At 49.0% G+C, this 22,054-nt stretch overlaps 5 protein-coding genes across 5 annotated transcripts; 3 read left to right on the top strand and 2 right to left on the bottom strand.

Annotated features, from left to right (window-relative positions):
• Positions 1-1,034: 1,034 nt before the first annotated feature.
• On the bottom strand, positions 1,035-2,636 carry N7508_002871 (uncharacterized protein; the record flags this gene model as incomplete). Its single annotated transcript, XM_058460937.1, has 4 exons — positions 1,035-1,178; positions 1,237-2,055; positions 2,339-2,521; positions 2,574-2,636. The coding sequence occupies 4 exons, from the start codon at positions 2,634-2,636 to the stop codon at positions 1,035-1,037; spliced, it is 1,209 nt and encodes a 402-aa protein (XP_058321514.1).
• Positions 2,637-4,572: 1,936 nt separating this feature from the next.
• N7508_002870 (ATP-dependent Clp protease ATP-binding subunit) lies at positions 4,573-7,359 on the top strand (the record flags this gene model as incomplete). The annotated part of the gene is made up of 1 exon (XM_058460936.1): positions 4,573-7,359. The coding sequence occupies one exon, from the start codon at positions 4,573-4,575 to the stop codon at positions 7,357-7,359; it is 2,787 nt and encodes a 928-aa protein (XP_058321513.1).
• Positions 7,360-12,332: 4,973 nt separating this feature from the next.
• Positions 12,333-13,618, bottom strand: N7508_002869 (uncharacterized protein; the record flags this gene model as incomplete). Its single annotated transcript, XM_058460935.1, has 3 exons — positions 12,333-13,137; positions 13,185-13,466; positions 13,527-13,618. 3 exons carry the CDS (start codon positions 13,616-13,618, stop codon positions 12,333-12,335), a joined length of 1,179 nt encoding a protein of 392 aa, XP_058321512.1.
• Positions 13,619-16,159: 2,541 nt separating this feature from the next.
• On the top strand, positions 16,160-17,846 carry N7508_002868 (uncharacterized protein; the record flags this gene model as incomplete). Its single annotated transcript, XM_058460934.1, has 3 exons — positions 16,160-16,416; positions 16,464-17,036; positions 17,087-17,846. 3 exons carry the CDS (start codon positions 16,160-16,162, stop codon positions 17,844-17,846), a joined length of 1,590 nt encoding a protein of 529 aa, XP_058321511.1.
• Positions 17,847-18,249: 403 nt separating this feature from the next.
• N7508_002867 (DEAD/DEAH box helicase) lies at positions 18,250-21,211 on the top strand (the record flags this gene model as incomplete). Its single annotated transcript, XM_058460933.1, has 2 exons — positions 18,250-18,515; positions 18,595-21,211. The coding sequence occupies 2 exons, from the start codon at positions 18,250-18,252 to the stop codon at positions 21,209-21,211; spliced, it is 2,883 nt and encodes a 960-aa protein (XP_058321510.1).
• Positions 21,212-22,054: the final 843 nt, after the last annotated feature.

Here is a 22,054-nt window from a genome sequence, read left to right as displayed (position 1 = left end):
AATTTGCCGTACAGATGATCAGATATGGGCTTAGATCACATCAGCGATATCAATGTCGTTGAGATTCTCAAAATCCGCTCACATTCTGCGGCACTGCTTTCTCGAGGAAGGTGATTTTCCCAGGATGAGTTTGTCAACAAGGGCATGAAGGACGGTCAAGAGAATCGCGGGCCTTCTGGAATTGAGGAAATTTTCCCAAGTCATCTCTGTACTTGACACCGAAGGTGAATCTAGACAACTTTCTGGCCTCTTTAGCTTGGTGCGGCCCGATTAGTCAGTATATGAGGATGTTAGTAGAATCCTCTACGCTTTGACCGACGCACGTAGGTCCTGGAATCGCCTCGGTGACGACAACCGTATTTCTCAAGCAGACAATTTCAGAAATCGCTCTTCATCCATGCCAAAACACCCGCCAAGCCCCTTCAGTCCAGCCTACATTTCTCTAGCAATGATTCTCAAAACAGGTGAATAATACTGACAATGATCTGTTTCATGGATGTCTAGGCTTTCGAAATCATACCTCAACGTAATTGGGAATGCTTTATGCCGAGGAGAGAATGTCGTGAGGTTGTAAGCAGAAAGGTGTATGAACGCATTACCACGCTGGTGAGCTGGATGACACTAGATCTGATGAGGCGTAAAATAATTACAGAGCGTAACATGTTAGTTAACTTATATGTACGGGCCTTACATAAGTTGACTTTGATATATCAAAAAAAAAAAGCAACTAAACTAGATCCAGTGGGTCAATTTGGGTTCGATCACTACAACAGCGAGGCATAACAACAAATGAAGTCGACAGTAAACGAGAGGACAAGTAAAGAAATGCAGATCGTAAAAGTCATCAACCAATCTGAAGTCGGCAAATCCAGAAATGGCGCCATCCGAACTAAAGTGTTCTCACGAGAAGCGGTGAACAGGGGAAATCTGGGGTTGAGACGCTCTTCCCCTTCCTCTTTCCTCTTCTCTTCTCCACATCCTTGATACCATGAGAGCCCATACTACGGAACTACCTCACCACAACTGTATCCAGTCTAGACCTTCACGGCAAATGACTTCAGATACAGGTAGTCGGCCATGGTGTCATCGACAGTCTGGCGGATAAGAGCTGCATGCTTCTCGCCGTACTTTTTGACCCATTCGGCATCAAATTCTGCCTCGGTCTTGGCGGCACGTTTCTAAGTCAGGTTAGCAAACCTACTCTTCTCTCCCGTCACTATCAGTTTTAAAACTCACATGCATACGCTGCTCCAGAGCCTTCGACTCAATAGCATCATTATGGAAGCCACGCCACTTCTCAAAAGCAGCCCGAGCAACCGCATGATCAGTCTCAGTATCCCACTTGAGCATCTCAGGACTATACGGCAAGCCAATACTATTACAGAAAGCCTCCATAGTCTTAGCAGGCTCATCGAGCATATCATCAGCATCGATGACGCAAATCTCAACAGAACCAGGAGCAACCACGGCGTCGCGAGGGCTAAGCTCCGGCCGAGTCGAAACACGCGGCCCAACCAGTCCTGCCTCACGCAGGTAGTCGAAGTGACGGCGCAGCTCGTCGTATCCGGCTTCGGTGGGGTCGTAGTTGTGGAATCCAGTCACGTCGTCCAGTGGGGGAATCGTGCAGCGCAGGTACGAGGGCACGCTGTAGTGCGGGTCGCGGATGAGGAAGGCCCAGTGGAACTTCTCTTGCAGTTCGCGGGGCATTACGGTTGGGTTGCCTGGCTCTGCGGGGGTGTTGTATGGATATGGCTCTTTGTGGCCGTTGCTGTGGCCGTTACTGAGACCGTTCGTGTGACCGTTGGTCTCGCCGGTACCATTGGTATAGCCATTTGTGTGGCCGTTCACTCCGTTGCTGTGACCGTTGGTACCGTTGCTGTGGCCGTTTGCGTGGGTGCCGTTGACAACGTTCACACCGTTGGCCTGGCCTTCGCCATTCGTCTCGTCGGTGCCGACGCCGCGTTTCAGGCGCAGCAGGGACGGAGCTAGGCTAGCGGGCTTGCCACTCGGGGGAAGTAGGTAGTGGTCGATATCCTTGATGAAAATTCTCTTTCCCTGTTGCACGGTAAGTATCCCCTCGACGAAATGCGTGTTTTCTATTCCGCACTGCGGATCCTGACTCATCAGAGGATTCGGTGCTCGGTTTGGTTTACAGGTGTGCAGAGGGGAGGATATATGGCACTGGGCCAGCACACTAGGCGCAAAAGAAACGCAGAGGGTGTAAACAAAGCTAGGGGGTCTTCCCTCGTGTTCGATCCACAGACGGAGAACACGAGGAGCATCAAGGGGAATTGGCAGAACGCAATGAAGGACAATCTCGCAGAAAGAAGGGTCGGACCTGAGTAGCTTCTCGTTCGAGTCTATCCATCACGGTGCTGTACGTAGATTCGCTGAATCCACTCTCCAGACGAGCTTGTTCGTCGTCTGCGAATCGGCCCGAGAGGCGCTCCGGGCCGTAGTAGAAAGCGTCGCCGAATGGCTCGTGAACACACTGAATGGTGTCACGCTGAGTCATGAAGACCTGGGAAACGTCAATTTCAGGTCAAATATCAGATGTGGATGTCTCCACTCACGCGCTCAAAGGCCGTCGAGCATGCTCGCGGATGCGTAGCCACAAAGATCGGCTTGTTCGACATCCTGGTATGTAAATCTAAGATGAACGGGGGAACTGCGTTTCTGCACGATTATCCCAGATGAAAATTCAAGTGTAAAGTCAAGTGTCGATAAACTTGAGTGGATCAAGTCGATCAATTACAGCAAGAGTAAATCCAATCTCGGCTGGTATAACCGTGGCGCGAGAAATCTCTGATCTGACTAGTCAAGGGTATCCAGTCAAGGCCCTCAGCAAATGCGAGTGCAGCTTGATGGTGTCAGAGTATGCAATATGGTGTGAGAATTATGAAGGATGCAGAGATGGGGCCCGAGAACTCTTTATATGTCTACATCCACTCGGGTTTCCAAGATTAAACCGGGTTTTTCTTTTTCTGGAGCCGGGAGGCGGAGAGCTTACCACTGCCAACCATGGAAAATAAAAGAATTATGGAGATGTGAATTTTATGACTTTCGTTATCGAGGGAATTAGGATCTACTACGGGTGAGGGTTACTTTTGGGGTATAGGGTATAGCCATGGCCCCTTCTCTCTGACAGTAGTATATGTGGTAGCGCATAGAAAGGTTAGTCTCGACCCCGTGCCCAGCATTAGCTCACGCCCAGCTGGAGATGTCTGGAGTCGAGAGGCAAATCATAAAAGACATAAACTATTTTGCCCCTCTCCTCCGCTTGCCCCGCCGAACCTTTCCGCTTCTATTTTTCCTGCCCCTCTTCAGGCGCCTCCCAGGTCAAGCCAAGGCAAAAGTCAAAGGCAGAAGTAAAACATATCAGGAGGGAACCCACCTGGGAAGCCAATAGGCTCTCGATTAGTGGACAACCGGAGGGATTGATCTCCATGTATGGAAGCGTCGTCTCGGAACTGCCCCATGGTCCACTGTCTGAGGTCCCAACCTGAAAGTCCCAGGTCATTCTCCGAGGCAGTGTGATCTCGATTCCCGGAGGGGTAGCATGCATGTCAAGAAATATCAACACGGAAGTCACTGGAGGGTCTGATCCCAGTCAAGGTTCATCCAATGCTTACTCGGATTCTCATTGCTCTAGATCGCCCGCTTTGACGTCATTGACTGGGTATTTTCCGTCGGCTATCGTGGAAGACCAGTTAAGTGCAAAGGCATAGCAGCCGTGTCTTGACCAGTGCCTGTGTACACACAGGGTCTCTCGTGAAGAATCGGAGCCGTGCCTGGGCTGGCGTCAGTGGCACATCGTAAGGTCGAGAGTCTTGATTTTCAACCCAGTGTCCACTTTGTTTCAATGCTCCACTGCAAGGCACGCCGGTACGCAAGCTCCAGCTGAGAACCCACCAATGAAGGCGTCAGGGTCAAATCATCTCTCCAACGTGGGGAGCTTGGAGATCAAACCCTCGCCGGTTTTGCGCGATTTATCGGGTCACGTGCGATGAGGTCAGCAGTCACGTGAAGAAATTGCTCAACCCTCTCGTAATTCCGGTGTCTCACGTGGAGCTCACGTGGTTTGGCGGTGCTACACGGCAGATTGTTTGTTCCGTTTGGTTGGGAATAAACTATAAGCGTCAATCAAGAAATGTACCGTAGTTTGCTTGATGATTTTACCTGTTCGTGCGAGTCAAGAATTACATGTCATCCTGTCATTCAGTGGACCTCCCCACCATTCCCTACTTTTCCTTATCATTCATGAGTGTTGACATCATCTTCACTATCCAAAGTGGGACAATACCCATCTGACAGGCCACGTGATCGCATCATCGGGCTAGACCCGGCAGCTTCTGGAAGGCGGTGGAAGCTGGTAGTGGCGTCATGGACCTCGAAGCAGCTTCGGGCAGCCCACGCTTGGGAGTATATCAACTTGCAGCCCGCCTTGAAAATCTGCCACATCACTATATTACCTGCTCACATACCAACTTTAGTATATTCCTTGACAACCTTGTAGTCATTTTTATCTACTATTCAAACCCTCACTGATCTCACCCCACTATCCCGTTCAAAATGAACGGCGCCCAATTTACAGACCGGGCCAACAAGGCCTTGCTCGACTCCAGCGGCCTGTGTGAACAGTACGCTCACTCCCAGATCCTGCCGCTTCACCTGGCAGTCTCCCTACTCAACCCATCCCCCGATGAGTCGGAAGACCAGCAGCCCGTGGGTCATGCATCTCATGATGGCGCTGCCGCACCCCTCTTCCGCCAGGTCATCGAGCGCGCCCACGGAGACTCCCAGCTTCTTGACCGGTCGCTTATGAAGTTGCTCGTCCGTCTCCCGAGCCAAGATCCTCCACCGGAGAACCCCAGTGTTTCTCCTCAACTCGCGAAAGTCATTCGATCCGCCACCGATTTGTCCAAGACCCAGAAGGATAGCTTTGTCGCTGTTGACCACCTGATTCAATCGGTGTGTCAGGATTCGCAGGTCCAGCGCGCGCTAGGCGATGCCAACATTCCAAACCTCAAGTTGATCGACACTGCTGTCCAGCAAATTCGTGGTACGCGCCGCGTCGACTCCAAGACCGCCGACGCTGAAAGCGAGAATGAGAACCTTAAGAAGTTCACCATTGATATGACCTCGTTAGCTCGCGAGGGTAAGATTGACCCTGTCATTGGTCGGGAGGAGGAGATTCGACGAGTTATTCGCATTCTTAGCCGACGCACAAAAAACAACCCTGTGCTAATCGGTGAACCTGGTGTTGGTAAGACTACCATTGTTGAAGGCCTGGCCCGCCGCATTGTCAATGCCGATATTCCTGCCAACTTGGCCCAATGTCGTCTTCTGTCTCTTGATGTCGGCTCACTTGTTGCTGGCAGCAAGTACCGTGGTGAGTTCGAAGAGCGTATGAAGGGTGTTCTCAAGGAGATCGAGGACTCCAAGGATACTATCGTTCTATTCGTCGATGAGATTCACCTTCTCATGGGCGCCGGATCCAGCGGTGAGGGCGGCATGGACGCTGCCAACCTTCTCAAGCCCATGCTGGCCCGTGGTCAGCTCCACTGCATTGGTGCTACCACTCTCAGCGAGTACCGCAAGTACATCGAGAAGGACCAGGCCTTTGAGCGTCGTTTCCAACAGGTTCTGGTCAAGGAGCCCTCTGTTACAGAGACCATCTCCATTCTCCGTGGTCTGAAGGAAAAGTACGAAGTCCACCACGGTGTCAACATTCTCGACGGTGCCATCGTGACTGCCGCCACTCTTGCCTCACGTTATCTGACCGGTCGCCGACTTCCCGACTCTGCTGTCGATCTTATTGATGAAGCAGCAGCAGCTGTCCGTGTCACTCGTGAATCCGAGCCTGAAGCTCTCGACACACTCGAAAGAAAGGCTCGCCAGCTGCAAATCGAAATCCATGCATTGGAGCGCGAACAGGACGAAGCATCCAAGGCCCGTCTTGAAGCTGCCAAGCAGGAAGCTGCCAATGTTGGGGAAGAGCTCCGGCCCATGCGCGAGAAGTACGAAAGCGAGAAGCAGCGCAGCCGGGAAGTTCAGGATGCCAAAATCAAGCTTGACTCCCTTAAGGTCAAGCGTGACGAAGCCGAACGCTCAGGCGATACCCAAACAGCGGCCGATCTCGAGTACTACGCCATTCCAGAGACCAAGACCCTCATTGAGCGTCTCGAATCCGATCGCGCCCGAGCTGATGCCGAACGCCGCGCCAACTCCGGCGATGAAGGCGAGGCACTTCTTGCCGATGCCGTCGGCCCCGATCAGATCAATGAGATCGTCGGCCGGTGGACTGGTATTCCTGTCACCAGACTCAAAACTACCGAGAAGGACAAGTTACTCAACATGGAGAAGTCCCTCAGTAAGCTCGTTGTTGGCCAGAAGGAGGCCGTGGTTTCTGTTTCCAACGCCATTCGTCTCCAGCGCTCTGGTCTCAGCAACCCCAACTCCCCTCCCAGCTTCTTGTTCTGTGGTCCCTCTGGTACTGGTAAAACACTCCTTACCAAGGCTCTTGCCGAGTTCCTCTTCGACGACCCCAAGGCAATGATCCGGTTCGACATGTCCGAGTACCAAGAGCGACACTCCTTGAGCCGTATGATTGGTGCACCTCCCGGCTACGTTGGCCATGACGCCGGTGGTCAACTCACAGAATCTCTACGCCGCCGCCCCTTCTCCATCTTGCTCTTCGATGAGGTGGAGAAGGCCGCCAAGGAGGTTCTCACCGTCTTGCTCCAACTTATGGACGACGGTCGTATCACCGATGGCCAAGGCCGCATCGTCGACGCAAAGAACTGCATCGTCGTCATGACGTCCAACCTGGGCGCTGAGTTCCTCGCCCGCCCTACCACTAAGGACGGCCGCATCGACCCACAGACCCGCGAGATGGTCATGGGCGCTCTCCGCGACTACTTCCTGCCAGAGTTCCTCAACCGTATCTCCAGCACCGTCATCTTTAATCGTCTCACCAAGCGCGAAATCCGCAAGATCGTCGACCTGCGCCTCTCCGAAGTCCAGAAGCGTCTCGATCACAACGGCCGCAATGTCTATATCGATTGTTCCGAGGAAGTCAAGGACTACCTTGGTGCGGCTGGTTACTCTCCCGCCTACGGTGCCCGTCCTCTCGGTCGTCTCATCGAGCGCGAGGTTCTTAATCGTCTCGCTGTTCTCATCCTTCGTGGAAGCATTCAGGATGGTGAAAATGCTCGTGTCATCATGCGCGACGGCCGCATTGAGGTCCTGCCTAACCACGTCCTTGGTGAGAGCAGTGACAGCGATGATGACATGATGGACTCGGATGACCTTGAAGCCGAGATGGAGACTGACATGCCCGATCTGTATGATGATTAGGTGGCATGCCAATCTCCACTTTGGAACATGAACAAAAAGCTGAGCATATTGAGCGATGAATGACTCACGATTTTATTTCCTTCTATGTTTTGGCATGGCGTTGGTCCTAGCATTTTACCACCTACATTTCTTTGCCTTGTGTCTATCTTTTATTTTATTTTTATTTTTTCTTGTCGCTTTCTATTTTTTGCTTGTGAGCACGAGCACATACGACTCAATGGTCACTATGACTATGTTAATTAAAAGCAGGTAGGAACTGTGCATAGCTTTGAGGCTATACATGAATTGACTCCATCTATGAATACATATTCTTCCATTTGTTTTATTCACTTTTCAATTGTAGACATGCGGTAGAATCAATAGTGTCGCTAATAACGCATTGAATACAATCACACCAAAAGCCTCGAAGTGAGTATATTGTTTGATGCAGTGTATTGTTTCTTCCTTGATTTAGCGCCTCTGGTTTTGGTCGTTCCCAAATGCTATGTTGATAATTGTGTGGAAATAGTGGTTTATTCATACAGGGCCATGAATACTATAGAGGGTGCATTGGAAATGAATTAATTTTTGCCCGAAATGGTCATATCCTATTCTATTATAAAAAAAACGGAATTTGCTCAGGCCCTTCTCCTCCTCCTCCTCCTCCTCCTCGAAAAATCGCAACATGGGTTCCATTTTTCATCCCGAAATGACTTCTCTGGAGTCCTTGAGTTGTTGATCAAGATGACTGTTTCAATTACTGTTTCAATTAAGTTCCCAACTGATCTTTTCCCCGGTTCCCTTCTAGCCAACGATCCTCATGACCGGGGCTCTTTCGCTTCCGTGAAGCATCATCGTAATTTGAAGGTTGGACACTTCCAATGGCTCGTAGGTGAAATTGACGTTTTTAAATGTGGTGCCAGGGTAAGACTTGTAGATGGGGGCGTGTTCGATGAGGCTCTACACCTGTTTCTCGAATTTTGTTTGTATTCAAGGAAGATGACCTTCATGCGATGTTCGCTTATTGGGTACTTTCCATTGATATTGCGGAGAAAGACCGATGCGTTACCGGGTTTGGTCTCTGACGCTCTTGTTCCCGTTGTGAAAAACACAACACATCTTTGTGTTTCTTTATTTTATTTTGATCACCGTCTTCTGCGAGATAATTGATCTTTTGTAGATAGATACGTGTTAAGTAACTCGGCGTAGACACCGGTGCTCTTGTGGACCAAGGGAAGGTTGTAGGTGTCGTTGATGTTGTGGTTGTCTTGCAGAATCACCGCAGCCTAGTAATGGTCTCTTTAGTGAGCTTTTTCGGAATGATAAGAACCGATTTCTGTACGTACCTTGACTACCGGTCAAGTGTAAGGATGGTTTGAAGTTTGCTCACCATGGAAGGCATGGACGACACTGTGGCCCGGTTTAGAGATCAATGTTGTGGATATCAAAAGCGGAGAGATAGGTGAGAGGTAAGTGGGATATATAGTGAGATAGGGAGAGAATAGGAGAATTAGCTTACCTATATCTCTTACCGAATGATCCATGGGGCTTGTCTTTTGTTGCAATGCTAATATAGTTCGGGGGTTCGGGAGAGGGCTGGTGGGGGTGATAGTGATGATGAAGATTAGTGTGAAAAAGAAAGAAGAGTAACAGGATGATATGCAGCTGTTTAGGACCTACAGCGACTATCCACCACTTACGTTCTCCAAGGTGGGAGGCATATATCTTCACTATACTCCGCTGTGTTTACGGTCCTATAGGAGATGGCTTTATATACACGCATCACATAGAAATGATTCAAGAAACAAGAGCGAGATATGAACCAATTTTTCTTCAGCAGGACATCTAGAGTCTTAGTTATCAAAGGGAGAAGTACAACAAAGAATCACGGAAAGCCTAAGGGTGCTTGAACAGGGGGAACACCATAACTCCTATCTACTGTTCTTGTTCGTTTCCTTTATCGTGTTGGCCTCTTAGGGATATTCAACGGTATCAAAGTGGCGTGACGTATGTTTTGGCGAGCTTCTACCATTATGTTGCTCTAGAATTGCGTGTCCGATTCTAGAAAAAAAGCTGTATTGAAATTTCTTAGAGATCTTTCATAGTTTGCTGCGGTGAGGATAAGAGCAGTCATCTTCTTGATCTACCTACAAGGCCTGATTTTGTCTTGTTCATTGGCTATTTTGATGGCATAATTTATGTAATTGCGTCCAGCTTCAAATACATAATCAAATTTTGATTGAGAGATATTTGCGGTCTGCCTGGGCTTGCGATCTCGACTGAACGCCCACATATATTATGGGACTGCTAGGTAGCTTATCGTATTATTTTGTCTATTCTGTAGTCAATAGAACATGGGTTCGTCGCAACCCTTGAATTCTGTGCCTGGATCAGCCAAAGGTTGCATTCCATTGCTTTACACCTGCATAAGTCTAACCTTAAATCCAGGAGATATGTCCGTAATCCTACAGATACCTCGAATCATTTCCACTACCTCCGTTGATCCGAAACAACCTCCGTATTTCCTTCTTCCAAATCGAATCCAATTCCAAATCGGTAAGAAGTTCCGTACGCGGTTGAGTTTCAAAGATGACTTCGAGGCTGCGCCCTGTGGGCTTGAAGTGTCTGTGTGGCGGACCGCGGCCAGATCGCCCAGACAGGATGTGATCAAAGTTTAACAGTGACCGGGATCTGGTTAAGATTCAATAGTCTGAGCGTATTAAATTTCTCGGGATGTACAGTTGTTGAGTGAGTATATTCATGCACGTTGAGGTGGTAATGTAAAGGGAATGAATATCAAAATGAACAGGTTTGTCAGTATGAGGCAAATACATCATTGAGCGAAGATTCTTAAGGGATTGTACTCGGTACCTCACCTGACTAGGGTACCTGCATAGAACTACAAAACCGTTTTCTCGAATGTCTCACTCTAGATCACGACAGCAAATCAAATGCACCTCCTTTGTGGCAATCGGACAAACTACGAGATACAGCTAGATGCGACATAAGCCAGCCATACAGAAAGCCCATGCCATGACCAACCGAAAATAACGCCAAAAGACAGAGAAGCAATCCCAAAATGTAGACTACTCCAATCCCACATGAACTCTGAACTTCGAATCCAGCACAATAGGGAGTCATATCCCACAAAGGGACAATATACCCGAGCCCGAACTAGTCAAACGAACGCAGGTCCGAGCCCCAAATCCCGGTGCAAGTAGCAAAGCCAATCGCGTCTAACCCCAAAGCATAAAATTCCATTCCGTGAAGAAAAACCAGCACTCGGAAAACCCTTCGTACTCGGAACACAAATTCCGCCAGGACGACCGACCACCAACCAGCGGGGCGAGGTTGCACGAGCCAACGCGCACAGGCAAGACTGCGATCCAAGAGCTCGAGTATTGCTTCGCAACGGGGATGTGGCCAGAGAAGGATTAGATCATCATCCAGTACAACAGTGCATTTACATGGGAAAATGACAGAAAGGGAATAGGGGGGTGGAATTCGGGGTGGCTTACCACCATCCTGACCGGGCAATGATAAGCGTGCCTCGATACTTGCATTTACAGTCTCCGTATTGGTTGGGTTTTTGCTTGCCAAGGGCTGGGATTAGGGGGTCCACTTGCTTTACAGTGTACTTGGGGGACTTTTGCTTCTTATTGGCTTGCGTTTTTGTATATTGTCTTCGCTTACATTGTCGCTTCCCAGGGTTGCATGTTGCACTATTGATTGCCTATCCATGGGAATGGCGATGATCTGTCGTTCCGACTCTTGCTTGAATGGGATGATCGCCTGCCGGGATTGCCGCACTGTACCTGTATACTGTGTCAATATTGTACAGTGTTGAAGAATAAGGTCAAAGACAGTATGAGGCGGACCGTGTGGGTCGCCGAAACTCTGCTTAAACTCTGATTTAGTGTGGTTGCGTGGCCAGTGAGACTGTTTTAGATGCTTTCATTTACTGTAGTAGACTACAATATACTATACCTTAGCGAAATTGAACAATATATGTGAATATAAAAAGTTGCTATATTGGCCGACATATGACCGATGGATATTGATAATACTCCATCCAGACTTATCATGCCTCTTCGGTCGATCCCGCGAAAATCCCAATCCCCAAGTCCAGAGAGAGCCAGTCCATGGTACCCAAAAAATGTACCGGCAAGGCATCCGTGGCTGTTGATGCCAGTTCATTCCATGGTCATGGTCCCCGGTGGAGTTCCGTTACATGCAGACAGGCCAATGTCAATTTTGAAATTTTCTTACAAAGTCACCGATGTCGGTGTCTGTGCCAAGACCTGGTATAGGAAGTCGGATAACGGCGATTTCCTTATTGAGTACTGTAAATGGCTTAGAACGGTCGAAGGATCAGCCATGGATTATTTAGACCTAGTAGAAGTGGACTGCTATGTGCAGGGCGCATATGCAATCTCCAAGCAAGACATCCCAAGCCAGTGGCTTGGAGTCAGGGGTGAGCTGAGGTCAGCTCAGGTTTTCTGGAATGGTTCCATAGGTTTCACCTATCCTTGGCTTGCAGGGATTATGTTCAAACCAGACACAAGATGTTCGCATAATGTATTGACCAATCGTCTGCTTGGGACTACGTCCGATGGCGATAAGATCAACAATTGACGCAAGGAGGCGGGAGATCGGCGGGTCGCAAGAATCTTCTGCCTTTTTGCCTTTGCCTTTGTAATCTCAAAATTGAGTCTCTTTGCTTAAGGATTTGGAACTGGTGGTGGGGGTGTGCCGAGGATTATCCAAACTATATACTTCTAGAATGCTGGTAGAATAATTGTAGTTGTATTCAGATTGCATCTTCAAAACTCTATGTCTATGAACGCCGGTGTCCACCGAGGTCCAATGCCAAACGCACATCTAGAAGTTAATATATACAGGAGAAAGAAATTAGAGGGTATCAAGTCCTCCCGGACTTCGTGGGATCGTAAACAAATAAAAGAAGATAAAAAAGACTTTTCGACCAAAGTGGATTAGACTTCCTCGTGGGCCCTGTGGGCGACGTGAGAGGAGTTTGATTGATACTCCATCGGCCGAGAGTCGTGCTGCACGGTCACCGTGATATCTTGACGAATGCGCAAGGCGCGTGCTGATCCATCGTCGCTGCTGGCATCGCGCTCCTCACTGGGTTCCAAGCTGATATCCGATGCAGTGGCCTTCTGTGGCGTAATGGTAGCACTGCGCTGGAAGTCTTGCATGCTGAAGTCGCCTGATCGGAGATGGCTCGGTGGGCCGTATGGTGGTAGGTTGGAGCCGCCCTTGCTGGTCCAGGGCCCGGACTTGTAGCGATCGGTTCCGCGCTTGGAGCCTCCGGTCCAGCTCTTGAGGGCGGGGAATACGTCGCGCAGTAGAGACCAAATCAAAGGTAGGTTGGTGACAAGGATGGCGACTGTGGCTTCGCGGAAGTACCAGTTCATATAGACGTAGGAAATCAGTGAGGGAACCAGGCAGTACACCTTGTTCAGGACGGCGGCGACAATGACGAATACTCCCATTCCGAAGAGGATAACGAGAATCAGCTTCTGCTTAAGCGGGACGCGGACTTGGACGAGCATTGGGATGGCGATTAGAAGCATGAATATATCGGCGGAGATAGAGATGCATCCTTGCACAATTTCGTAGTATTGGTAGGATGAACATTGATAGTTGTCTGTTGGGACGGCCCAGTATTGTGTGATAGGGCGACAGATGAGGAAGAGTGATAGTTCCGTGGCGATGAATCCAAGGCCAACATAGATGGCGATGTAGTTAATCCACTTTCTTTGTTTGAGTCCCTCACTGTTGATGTTAGTTAGTGTAATGGAGAACGGGACTTGGTGACATACGTGATACGGGCATAGATCACCAACATGCATGCCTTGAGGCCCCATACACAGAGAACAAAGGAGTGTTCCGAGACGAAGACCCATTTACTGCCACTGATTCGCTCGGCCGTGGTTTTCGGCGTCAAGTTTCGTCGGTCATCGTCGGTCATCAAATTGGATCCTCCACCAGAAGCGACTTGATTTAGAGCCACACATAATAGTGTGTACCAGACCACCGCGAACATCATAAGATAGTCATCAACTTGGAGGCTGCGAACGCCGAGACGTCGAATACGGGCGGTACTATCAAGGAAGGGACTGGTGTTAGTGGATGACCTTCCACATTGAACGGTGTATACTCACAATCGCAGGACGGCGCCCAAGACGCCGACGGCATATAGAGCCCATGTTTCGCGGGCGAACTTCACCGCAAAGTCACCACCTAGACCTGACATTGCCTGTGGCCTGTTCAAGGATTAATGAGAGGATAAGGTATGCAAGTCGAGACACGCACATTTTATAAAATCGGCCGGGGGAGATGAGCTGCTAAGTATTAAGATTTTCCGATAGGCTCTTCATCTGCCGAGGATCACGACAGGGGCGGGGGGGCAGAGTTCAAGCCCCAAAACGTATGTGATAGGTACTATTGGAGTGAAGGATGCAGGTGTAAGAACTGTGGAGGATAAAGGCTTATCACTGGCGAACAAGAGAGATCTCCGGTGACAGAGCAGAGCCAACGAAAAGATCGGGGTGAGGGTCCTCATCGACAGCAGGTTCCATGGATGAGCCTGCATTTCCCTGGATCGGAATTGTTTGGGAAATTGATCTGATTGCGCTGCTCTGATTTGTACCTGACAGCAATTGTGCTACTGACCGGTCCACATTTGCCCGGGGCGAACCAGCTTCAGCTGTGCCTCCGGAGGTCACTCCCATCCCACCACCAGGTCCGTAGGTGTTTTGACATTGTCAAATGCCTAATTGAGCATGGACTACCGAAACTTTACTGGCGAACTTGGCAAGAACACCTTACTACACTAAGCAGGTGAAATTAGGGACCTACGTAACCTAGCCTCATATGTTCCCAAAGCGAAGACAGGCTGTGTGTGGTTTCCACAGTGGAGGCTTAGGCGAGGATAGGCAATTAATGTGAGATATTAGGCACTCATTTGCTGATCCGAAACCCAAACTGACAGGGATTACGGTCATCGGCCAAGATCATTACTCGATGCGGGATAAGAGCCTGCAAAGTTAGGTGTCGAGCTCTAAGTTTGCCACTAGCCATAGGCGTCTAGAGTGGGGTTACCATTTCCGGACGCTGAGTGGTCAAGATCTTGGATGAGGTATTTTAGAAAGTGGATCCGAGGATCTTTACTCCGGCGGTCCCGTCTCCAACCATAGAGAAAATGGGTCTTGGGGATGGAGTAGACGGGGTATGAGGGGAGATACTGTATGCCTCAATTTTGGACTTCAGGAAGTGCAGCGAATGGATTCATAACCAACTTTGAAAATTATGAAGCGCAGAGTACAGAGAAGAATGCGTCATTTACGTAGAGTTGTATCGGAAGCTCCGAACCAAAAGGGAAATTTAAGATTTCTAGTTTATTCAGTCTCAGTCTCGCATTTTAACCCAATTTAATAAATTTTGTACACTCACAAGTAAATTGTACTGCAAATTGTACTTTGCGCTATCTTTTAGTGCCAAGTTCCCGACTCCCAGTCTAGATCGGTGCACACGCCACCTTCTAGATCTGAGGCTAAGGAATTCATCCACCGGGGCCAGGCTGTGGCCACGCCACTTCAGCTGAACTATAGATTTCTGGACCTTCGATTAATATACTTAGCGGCTTGCATCTCATTTATGGTTTTCACTTGATGAAGCCATCTGGACTTGATACTTGTTTGGGTATAGTCGCAAACTGCATGGTCTTAACTTAAGACCGCCCCCAAACTTTCAACGCCCGGTCGCATTAGTCTTCCAGACATAGATTAACTTATTGTGTCCACATTGATTGCTACTGTCTCTTATGACTGGATCGCATTGTTAATAGAAAAAAGGTCCCACTATGCTCCGGTGCGACCATATGCCCGTTGAGCTCCAGTAACGATTCAGCTAGCCCACTATGAGTATAGGTCCTCCGGTTTACATTGGACTTGTTTCATCCATATACCTTTCTATTGCGCCTTGAAATTAAGACGGAATGTCGGGGCCGAGGACGGAGCAGGAGTACGTACTGTAGCTTGTACTATGTGGAGGGTCTATAGGGGAAGGGGAAAGGTGGATGTGGAATAAGTCTTGCATCTATGCAAGTGCATCGAATATCTCCGAGATGCATCGAGTTCCAGTTTCAGTCTCACTATGCTAAGCCTAAGGTGGACATTGGTTTAAGGTATTGGATACATCACGACAATGCAATGGCCACAGTTGGGGGGTTCGCACATCACCCCCACCAAACAAAGTGCCCCGGAATCGTCAATCTCCCGTTGAGTAGACTCGAAAAGGCAAGATACAGAGATGCCAGTCTGAATATGAGTGTGCCAAGAACAGGCTACAGTGATGGGAAAATTCTTTCTGCTGAAGCTCCCCTTCTAGGTAAAGCGCAATGCACACCCTCCGCGTTCCAGCAGACTTTCCGTTGGAGTTTGGCTCCTTTGCCTCCGATTTCGCCCAATTGCATTCTCGGGGCGACCCACTATGAACAAGTTAGCCACCGAATGATGATCATTGCGAGCTGCTATTGGTTGGAGATTGACAATATAGGGGGTGGAGTCGGGATGGATTACATGGTCGCGACAAGCCGACTGTTCGGCTCATGCTTGTCTTGTACTCCCCATATATCCACGGGGTCCCTTTTGTTTTTGATTCTTGCACTCCGACCCTCCATTCCATACCTTTATAACAGGAGAGCGACCGGAACTCTTGACTTTCGCTCACCGTTAATTTGGAAAGGTGTATTGTGGACTCAAGGGATATATCAACTCTCGACATGTCGATCGAAATGGAAAGGTCCGACAAGCAGGCCTACTCCGGCCCTGAGAAGGAGGTGGCACCCTCTCCGGATCACTCCTACGACCATGATGCCCAGGATGGAGAATTGGTGAATGCTTCTGGTCATCGCCAGGAAGTTGAGCGAAACTTCAGTCTGATCAGTATTTGTGCTGTGGCCGTGACGACTGGAAATACCTGGATCGCCCAAGGTGGTAGTGTTACCGTTGCCCTGACCAATGGTGGACTTTCCGGAACTATTTATGAATTGTATGACTTCGCCCCAGCCATACTATAGCGACATCTAACCTTTGCAGTATTGCCGTCTCTTTCTGTTATTGGTTGGTCGCCGCGTCTATTGCCGAATTGGCTTCGGGTATGCCCTCATCTAGTGGTGTCTACCACTGGGCCACTGTCACCGCTGGCAAGTACGGTCGCGTGTGTGGTTTCTTTGCAGGATGGTGGAACTGTCTCGCATGGATTCTTGGTGCAGCCTCGATGTCTTTGATCATGGCTCAGCAGTGTGTGTCAATGTATATGATGACCCACCCCGACTTCACACCTTCTACGTGGAATACTTTCCTCGCCTTTATTCTTTGCACGTGGTTCTGCTGCTGCATCGTGCTTTTCATGAACCGCTTCCTGCCATACATTGGTAATCTCGGCATGTTCTTCATTCTCGCTGGTGTGTTCATCACTATCATTGTGTGCGCCGTGATGCCTCATGTGAATGGTACTCCCTATGCCACCAATCACCAGGTGTGGGCTGAGTTTGATAATGGCACTGGCTACACTCAGACGGGCTTCGTTTTCGTCGCTGGTATGCTTAACGGTGCCTACAGTGTCGGCACTCCTGACTGTTCATCCCACTTGGCTGAGGAGATTCCCAAGTCAGTATTCCTTCTATATCCCTTGATACTCAAGCTGACTTGATTTATAGGCCAAGCCGTAACATTCCCAAGGCTGTCTTCGCCCAAATGGGTGTCGGTTTCGTCACTGGTATCCTCTACATGGTCGCCATTTTTTACTCTATCAATGACCTTGAGGCTGTCACCGGCTCCCCGTACAACTTCCCCTTGGCTACGATCTACCAGCAAGCCACCGGTTCTCGAGGCGGCGCTCTTGGTCTCCTGATTGTCGCCTTCTTGCCAACCTTGATTACCGCCTCTGGTTGCTACATCACCGCTGGCCGCACACTGTGGACCATTTCTCGTGACCGCGCTACCCCCTTCTCTGGCTGGCTCGGACGTATCAGCCCAACCTTCGGTAACCCCTTCAACGCCACTTTGACATGCGGAGGTGTCGTCACCATTCTGGCTTGTATCTACCTCGGCTCGCAAACTGCTTTCAGCGCCTTTGTTGGTTGCTTCGTGCAGCTGTCCAGTCTGTCATACTTCTTGGCCATCTTCCCTCACATTATGACTCGCCGTTCGTCTTTCGTTCCTGGATATTTCTTCATGAACAACCTTGTCGGTTATATCGTCAACACTCTCGCCTGTATCTATATTCTTGCCTTCGTCGTCATTTTCTGCTTCCCCTTCGCCAAGGAGGTCACAGCTCAAAACATGAACTATGCCAGTCTTATGACTGGTGGCTTGTCCATCCTCGTCGCCATCTGGTGGTTCATTCACCAGGGCTCATACGAAGGCCCCAAGTTCGTCCCCTTGACTGACAAGGCATTGGCGGATGATGCGAAATAAATCGACTGGGAATAGAGATTGAGAGGATTGTTTTCATATACCACTTTGTTTGACATACTTTTACTTCCCTGATGATCTTTGCACGATCTGATGCTCCTTTTCATGATGCGCCATTGACGTTTGATACACCCCTTTGTACATTTCTAATTGTGTAGAGTTCGACTCTATACTTAGCTAAAAAGCATAATTTCCATACATTTGACTGAAATACACTCTTTTAGTCTGAATATCCACTTTCCATGCCAAGACTTGTAGACTCCATCTTAAAGAGTTAATTCTATCAATCTGGTGCTGTTCTAGACCAGTCAGTCCCTTGCAATCCGAGATCTATTAACATGGCACGTGACCACGCGTCCCGCGACTTCGCGTTTCCCGACGCAATCTTCACAAAGACAGTACAACCATGGTGTTCAAACCCTTTAAGTCTCCTTTGATTAGGCAACCAGTCTCAATTACAACAGAGAATATCGACGAATCCGTCCCTCCCGCAAAAAAGCCCCGCCTGCTTGGCGATGAACCCACATCCGACCCAGACGCGAAATCAACACCGCTAGTCAGCCGGAAGCCCCTCATACAAGTCAATAATAAACGAACAGGCAGCTCAGCATCATCTCCGGTAGAGTCGCTTAAAGACGAATTGCCAGACGAAAAATATTTCAATGTCCTTTGGTAGGTCTCAACCCGCCGTAAAGCCATGGCCACCACCACGGGTCCAGCCCCCAATATGGAATCGAGCTAACATATTCAGGCGCAAACCAACCGCTAAGAAGCACAAAATATGGGATGGAGATGGAATTCTGTCTGCGCGCGGAGGATTCGTCTACCTACGAGACGCAGCAGGGAAGGAGATGGGACGCAAAATGCACGAATCCAAACTCGGGCCAGGAACAATGCTTTCGATCTCCGGAAAAGAAGTCGAGATTGATTGCGAGATTTCTCGCTCGGAATACCTCTCTGGTAGGGGTTTCCTAGAAAGCAGCAAACCGGAACCAGCGCCTGCACCTACACCTGTGGCGGCGAAGGTAGAAGCACTTCCTGCTCGGAAGAAGAGTCAGGCGCAAAAGCATGTGCTTACTGCCGCCGAGCGGACTCAATCTCTCAAGCGTTCATTGGCATTGGTGACTAATCCCTCTGCGAACCCTGGCAATGCACCGGCAGCATTTTCGGCGTACAAAAAGCCGTTGCTTCAGAATACGGTTGTTCCCAAGGTTGCTGGGAAAGTCATTCCACGCCATGATCCTAAGGCATCTGGCGCCTTGGTTATGCCGCGGCCGAAGTCTGTGCCTAAAGGGAGACAGGTTGTCGACGTGGTTGTCGACCCGATTTTGTGTAAGAACCTACGACCCCATCAACGGGAGGGTGTTCAGTTTTTGTATGAGTGTGTCATGGGTATGAGGTCTTTCAATGGTGAAGGTGCTATCCTTGCTGATGACATGGGATTGGGTAAGACTTTGCAGACTATTACGCTGCTTTGGACTTTGCTTAAGCAGAATCCTGTCTTTGAGGATGCACCTGTCATTAAGAAGGCGTTGATTGTCTGTCCAGTTACTTTGATCAACAACTGGCGGAAGGAATTCCGCAAGTGGTTGGGCAATGAGCGCATTGGTGTCTTTGTCTTTGATGACAAGCAAAAACGTTTGACCGATTTTACGAAGGGACGCGCCTACAGTATCATGATTGTTGGATATGAGAAATTGAGGACGGTTCAGGAAGCTTTGGCCAATAGCTCTGGAATCGATATCATTATTGCGGATGAAGGGCACAGACTGAAGACGTTGCAGAATAAGAGTGGTCAAGCGATCCAGTCACTCAGCGCTGCGAAGCGTGTCATTCTATCTGGTACACCTATCCAGAACGACCTGAGAGAGTTCTTTGCAGCCGTGGATCTAGTCAATCCGGGCATTTTGGGCAATTTCAAGTCCTTCATTAAGGAGTTTGAAACGCCAATCGTTCGGAGCCGACAGCCAGAGGCTACAAGCAAAGAGATCGAGAAGGGAGAATCCAGAGGCGAAGAGTTGAGAGAACTCACTTCCAAATTTATGCTCCGTCGAACAGCAGACATTCTCGCCAAATACCTCCCACCGAAAACGGAATATGTCTTGTTCTGCAAGCCAACCCGCCCCCAAGCAGCTATTTACAAGAGCGTTCTCGCCTCTCCAGTCTTCCAATATGCCATGGGCAACACAGAGAGTGCTCTGCAACTGATTACTATCCTTAAAAAGCTGTGCAACAGCCCATCCCTATTGACATCCAAAAATAAGGACAATTCTCCAAACGAAACAATCTCTACCCTACTCGAATCTATCCCCCCAAACCTGCATCGACACCTCTCTCCTTCTGCTAGCGGGAAAATTCGCGTTCTGGACCAACTCCTCGACAGCATGCGCAATACAACAGACGAGAAGATTGTCCTAGTATCGAACTACACCTCCACACTCACTCTCCTCTCCACTCTCTTGTCCTCTCTCGGCCTCCCCTATCTCCGTCTAGACGGAAGCACCCCTGCGCAAAAGCGCCAAGGTCTAGTCGACGACTTCAATCGTCTCCCCGCAAGCTCCTGTTTCGCATTCCTCCTCTCAGCAAAGGCGGGTGGTACAGGTCTGAACCTCATTGGTGCAAGTCGTCTCATCCTGTTCGACGTCGACTGGAATCCCGCAACGGATATTCAAGCCATGGCTCGTATCCACCGTGACGGTCAGAAACGGCCGTGTCGGATCTACCGCGTTCTACTGAAGGGCAGTCTCGAAGAGAAGATCTGGCAGCGACAGGTAACGAAATTGGGTCTTGCGGATAGTGTGATGCAAGACAAGAACAATAGTGTTGCGCAATTCTCTGCGGCGGAGCTGAAAGATTTGTTCCGTCTTGATGAGGAGAGCCGCTGCCAAACTCATGACTTGTTGGGCTGTGATTGTTGTGGGAAGGGGCTGCCTCCTGCTTCTGGGGCTTCTTCTGGTGCTGCTACTCCTGCCATTGGTGACGGTGATGGGTCTGAGCTGTCTGAACTTTCAGAGCCCCCGTCTGATGATGACTTTGACTTGCCCGACCCTAGTACCCTCCTCAAAGCTTCCGAGGTTGATATGGAGAAACAGGAAAAGGCAATCCGAGATCGATCCCGGAAGGGAACTTCTAAGGACGAGAAGGGGACTGGCAAATCCCGAAGCCAGAAAGACAAGATGCATCAGTCTCTTGCGCAGTACTCGCATATCGATCCCACTTTACTCTCCGGTGAAGCTGACGCTGCCGGGGTTGATGAGGATCTCGAGGCTGCTGTTGATGATGATGTTCTTGTTTCTTTACTGAAGGACGAGTGTAACATGATTGGGTATGTCTTCAAGAAGACCAATGGTGCGGAAATCAGTACATAATGTTAAGTCAGTGGGATTTCATGGGTATCGGCATGGGTGTTTTGTTATGGCTGTTTCTGCATTTAGAGATTATTTGTATAGTTGATATACAAATGCAGATTTACATCAATAGGATTACAACAGGGGCCATAAATCTGTTCACAGTGCCATGAAGCATTAGGCAGGTTCTATTCAAATACTTCGAAGCGAATGTACTTTTTGTTGCATTTTTGTGCCTTAACTTGACCTCTCTTTTTTGATCTCTTTTTTGGCCAATTTTTGAGTGTCTTATGTCGATCATCTACATTGTTTAGAGGTGTGGGTTGCGAAAGGACTTACGGCCACCGTCGTATCTACAGTCAACATTACGCTTACTGCATGGAAAGTTTTGGGCTCTCTATAATTTAAACTGCAATTTTGTTGAAGCTATACAAATATTGCGTACGACCTCGAGAATACAAGTCGCAGTTGATCATGTTGGCCCGGTTTCAAGATCGAACTTCACAAGAGATACCCACTGATCGCTACTGTGTGTCATCAGTCGGGAAATGCAATTGGCCGGGTCGTACCAAGGGCTGCTTTTGCTATGAACAGTGATAGCGGTTTCGATGGTCCCTCCAGGCCTAGGACGAATATTGCTCTTCACATATCTAGGCTGTCCACACTACACAAGCAATATTACTCTTCGGTCTGAGGAGGGAAAGTTGTATACAGTTGACGGGGTAGAGAATGTACACAGCATATCTAAGAAAGATCCCTGTATGGGGCGATATAATATTTATGAAAGAAAGAAGCCATTAAGTGACTGACGATATACAAGAGTGATAAAGAAAACGAAATAAATAAAGGAAAGATCAAAAAGAA

Source organism: Penicillium antarcticum, assembly GCF_028974205.1.
Source record: "Penicillium antarcticum strain IBT 31339 chromosome Unknown utg000003l_segment0_segment0, whole genome shotgun sequence".
NCBI lineage: Eukaryota > Fungi > Ascomycota > Eurotiomycetes > Eurotiales > Aspergillaceae > Penicillium > Penicillium antarcticum.
Note: the sequence above shows the minus strand (reverse complement) of the source record. Positions and strands in the feature narration are given on the sequence as shown.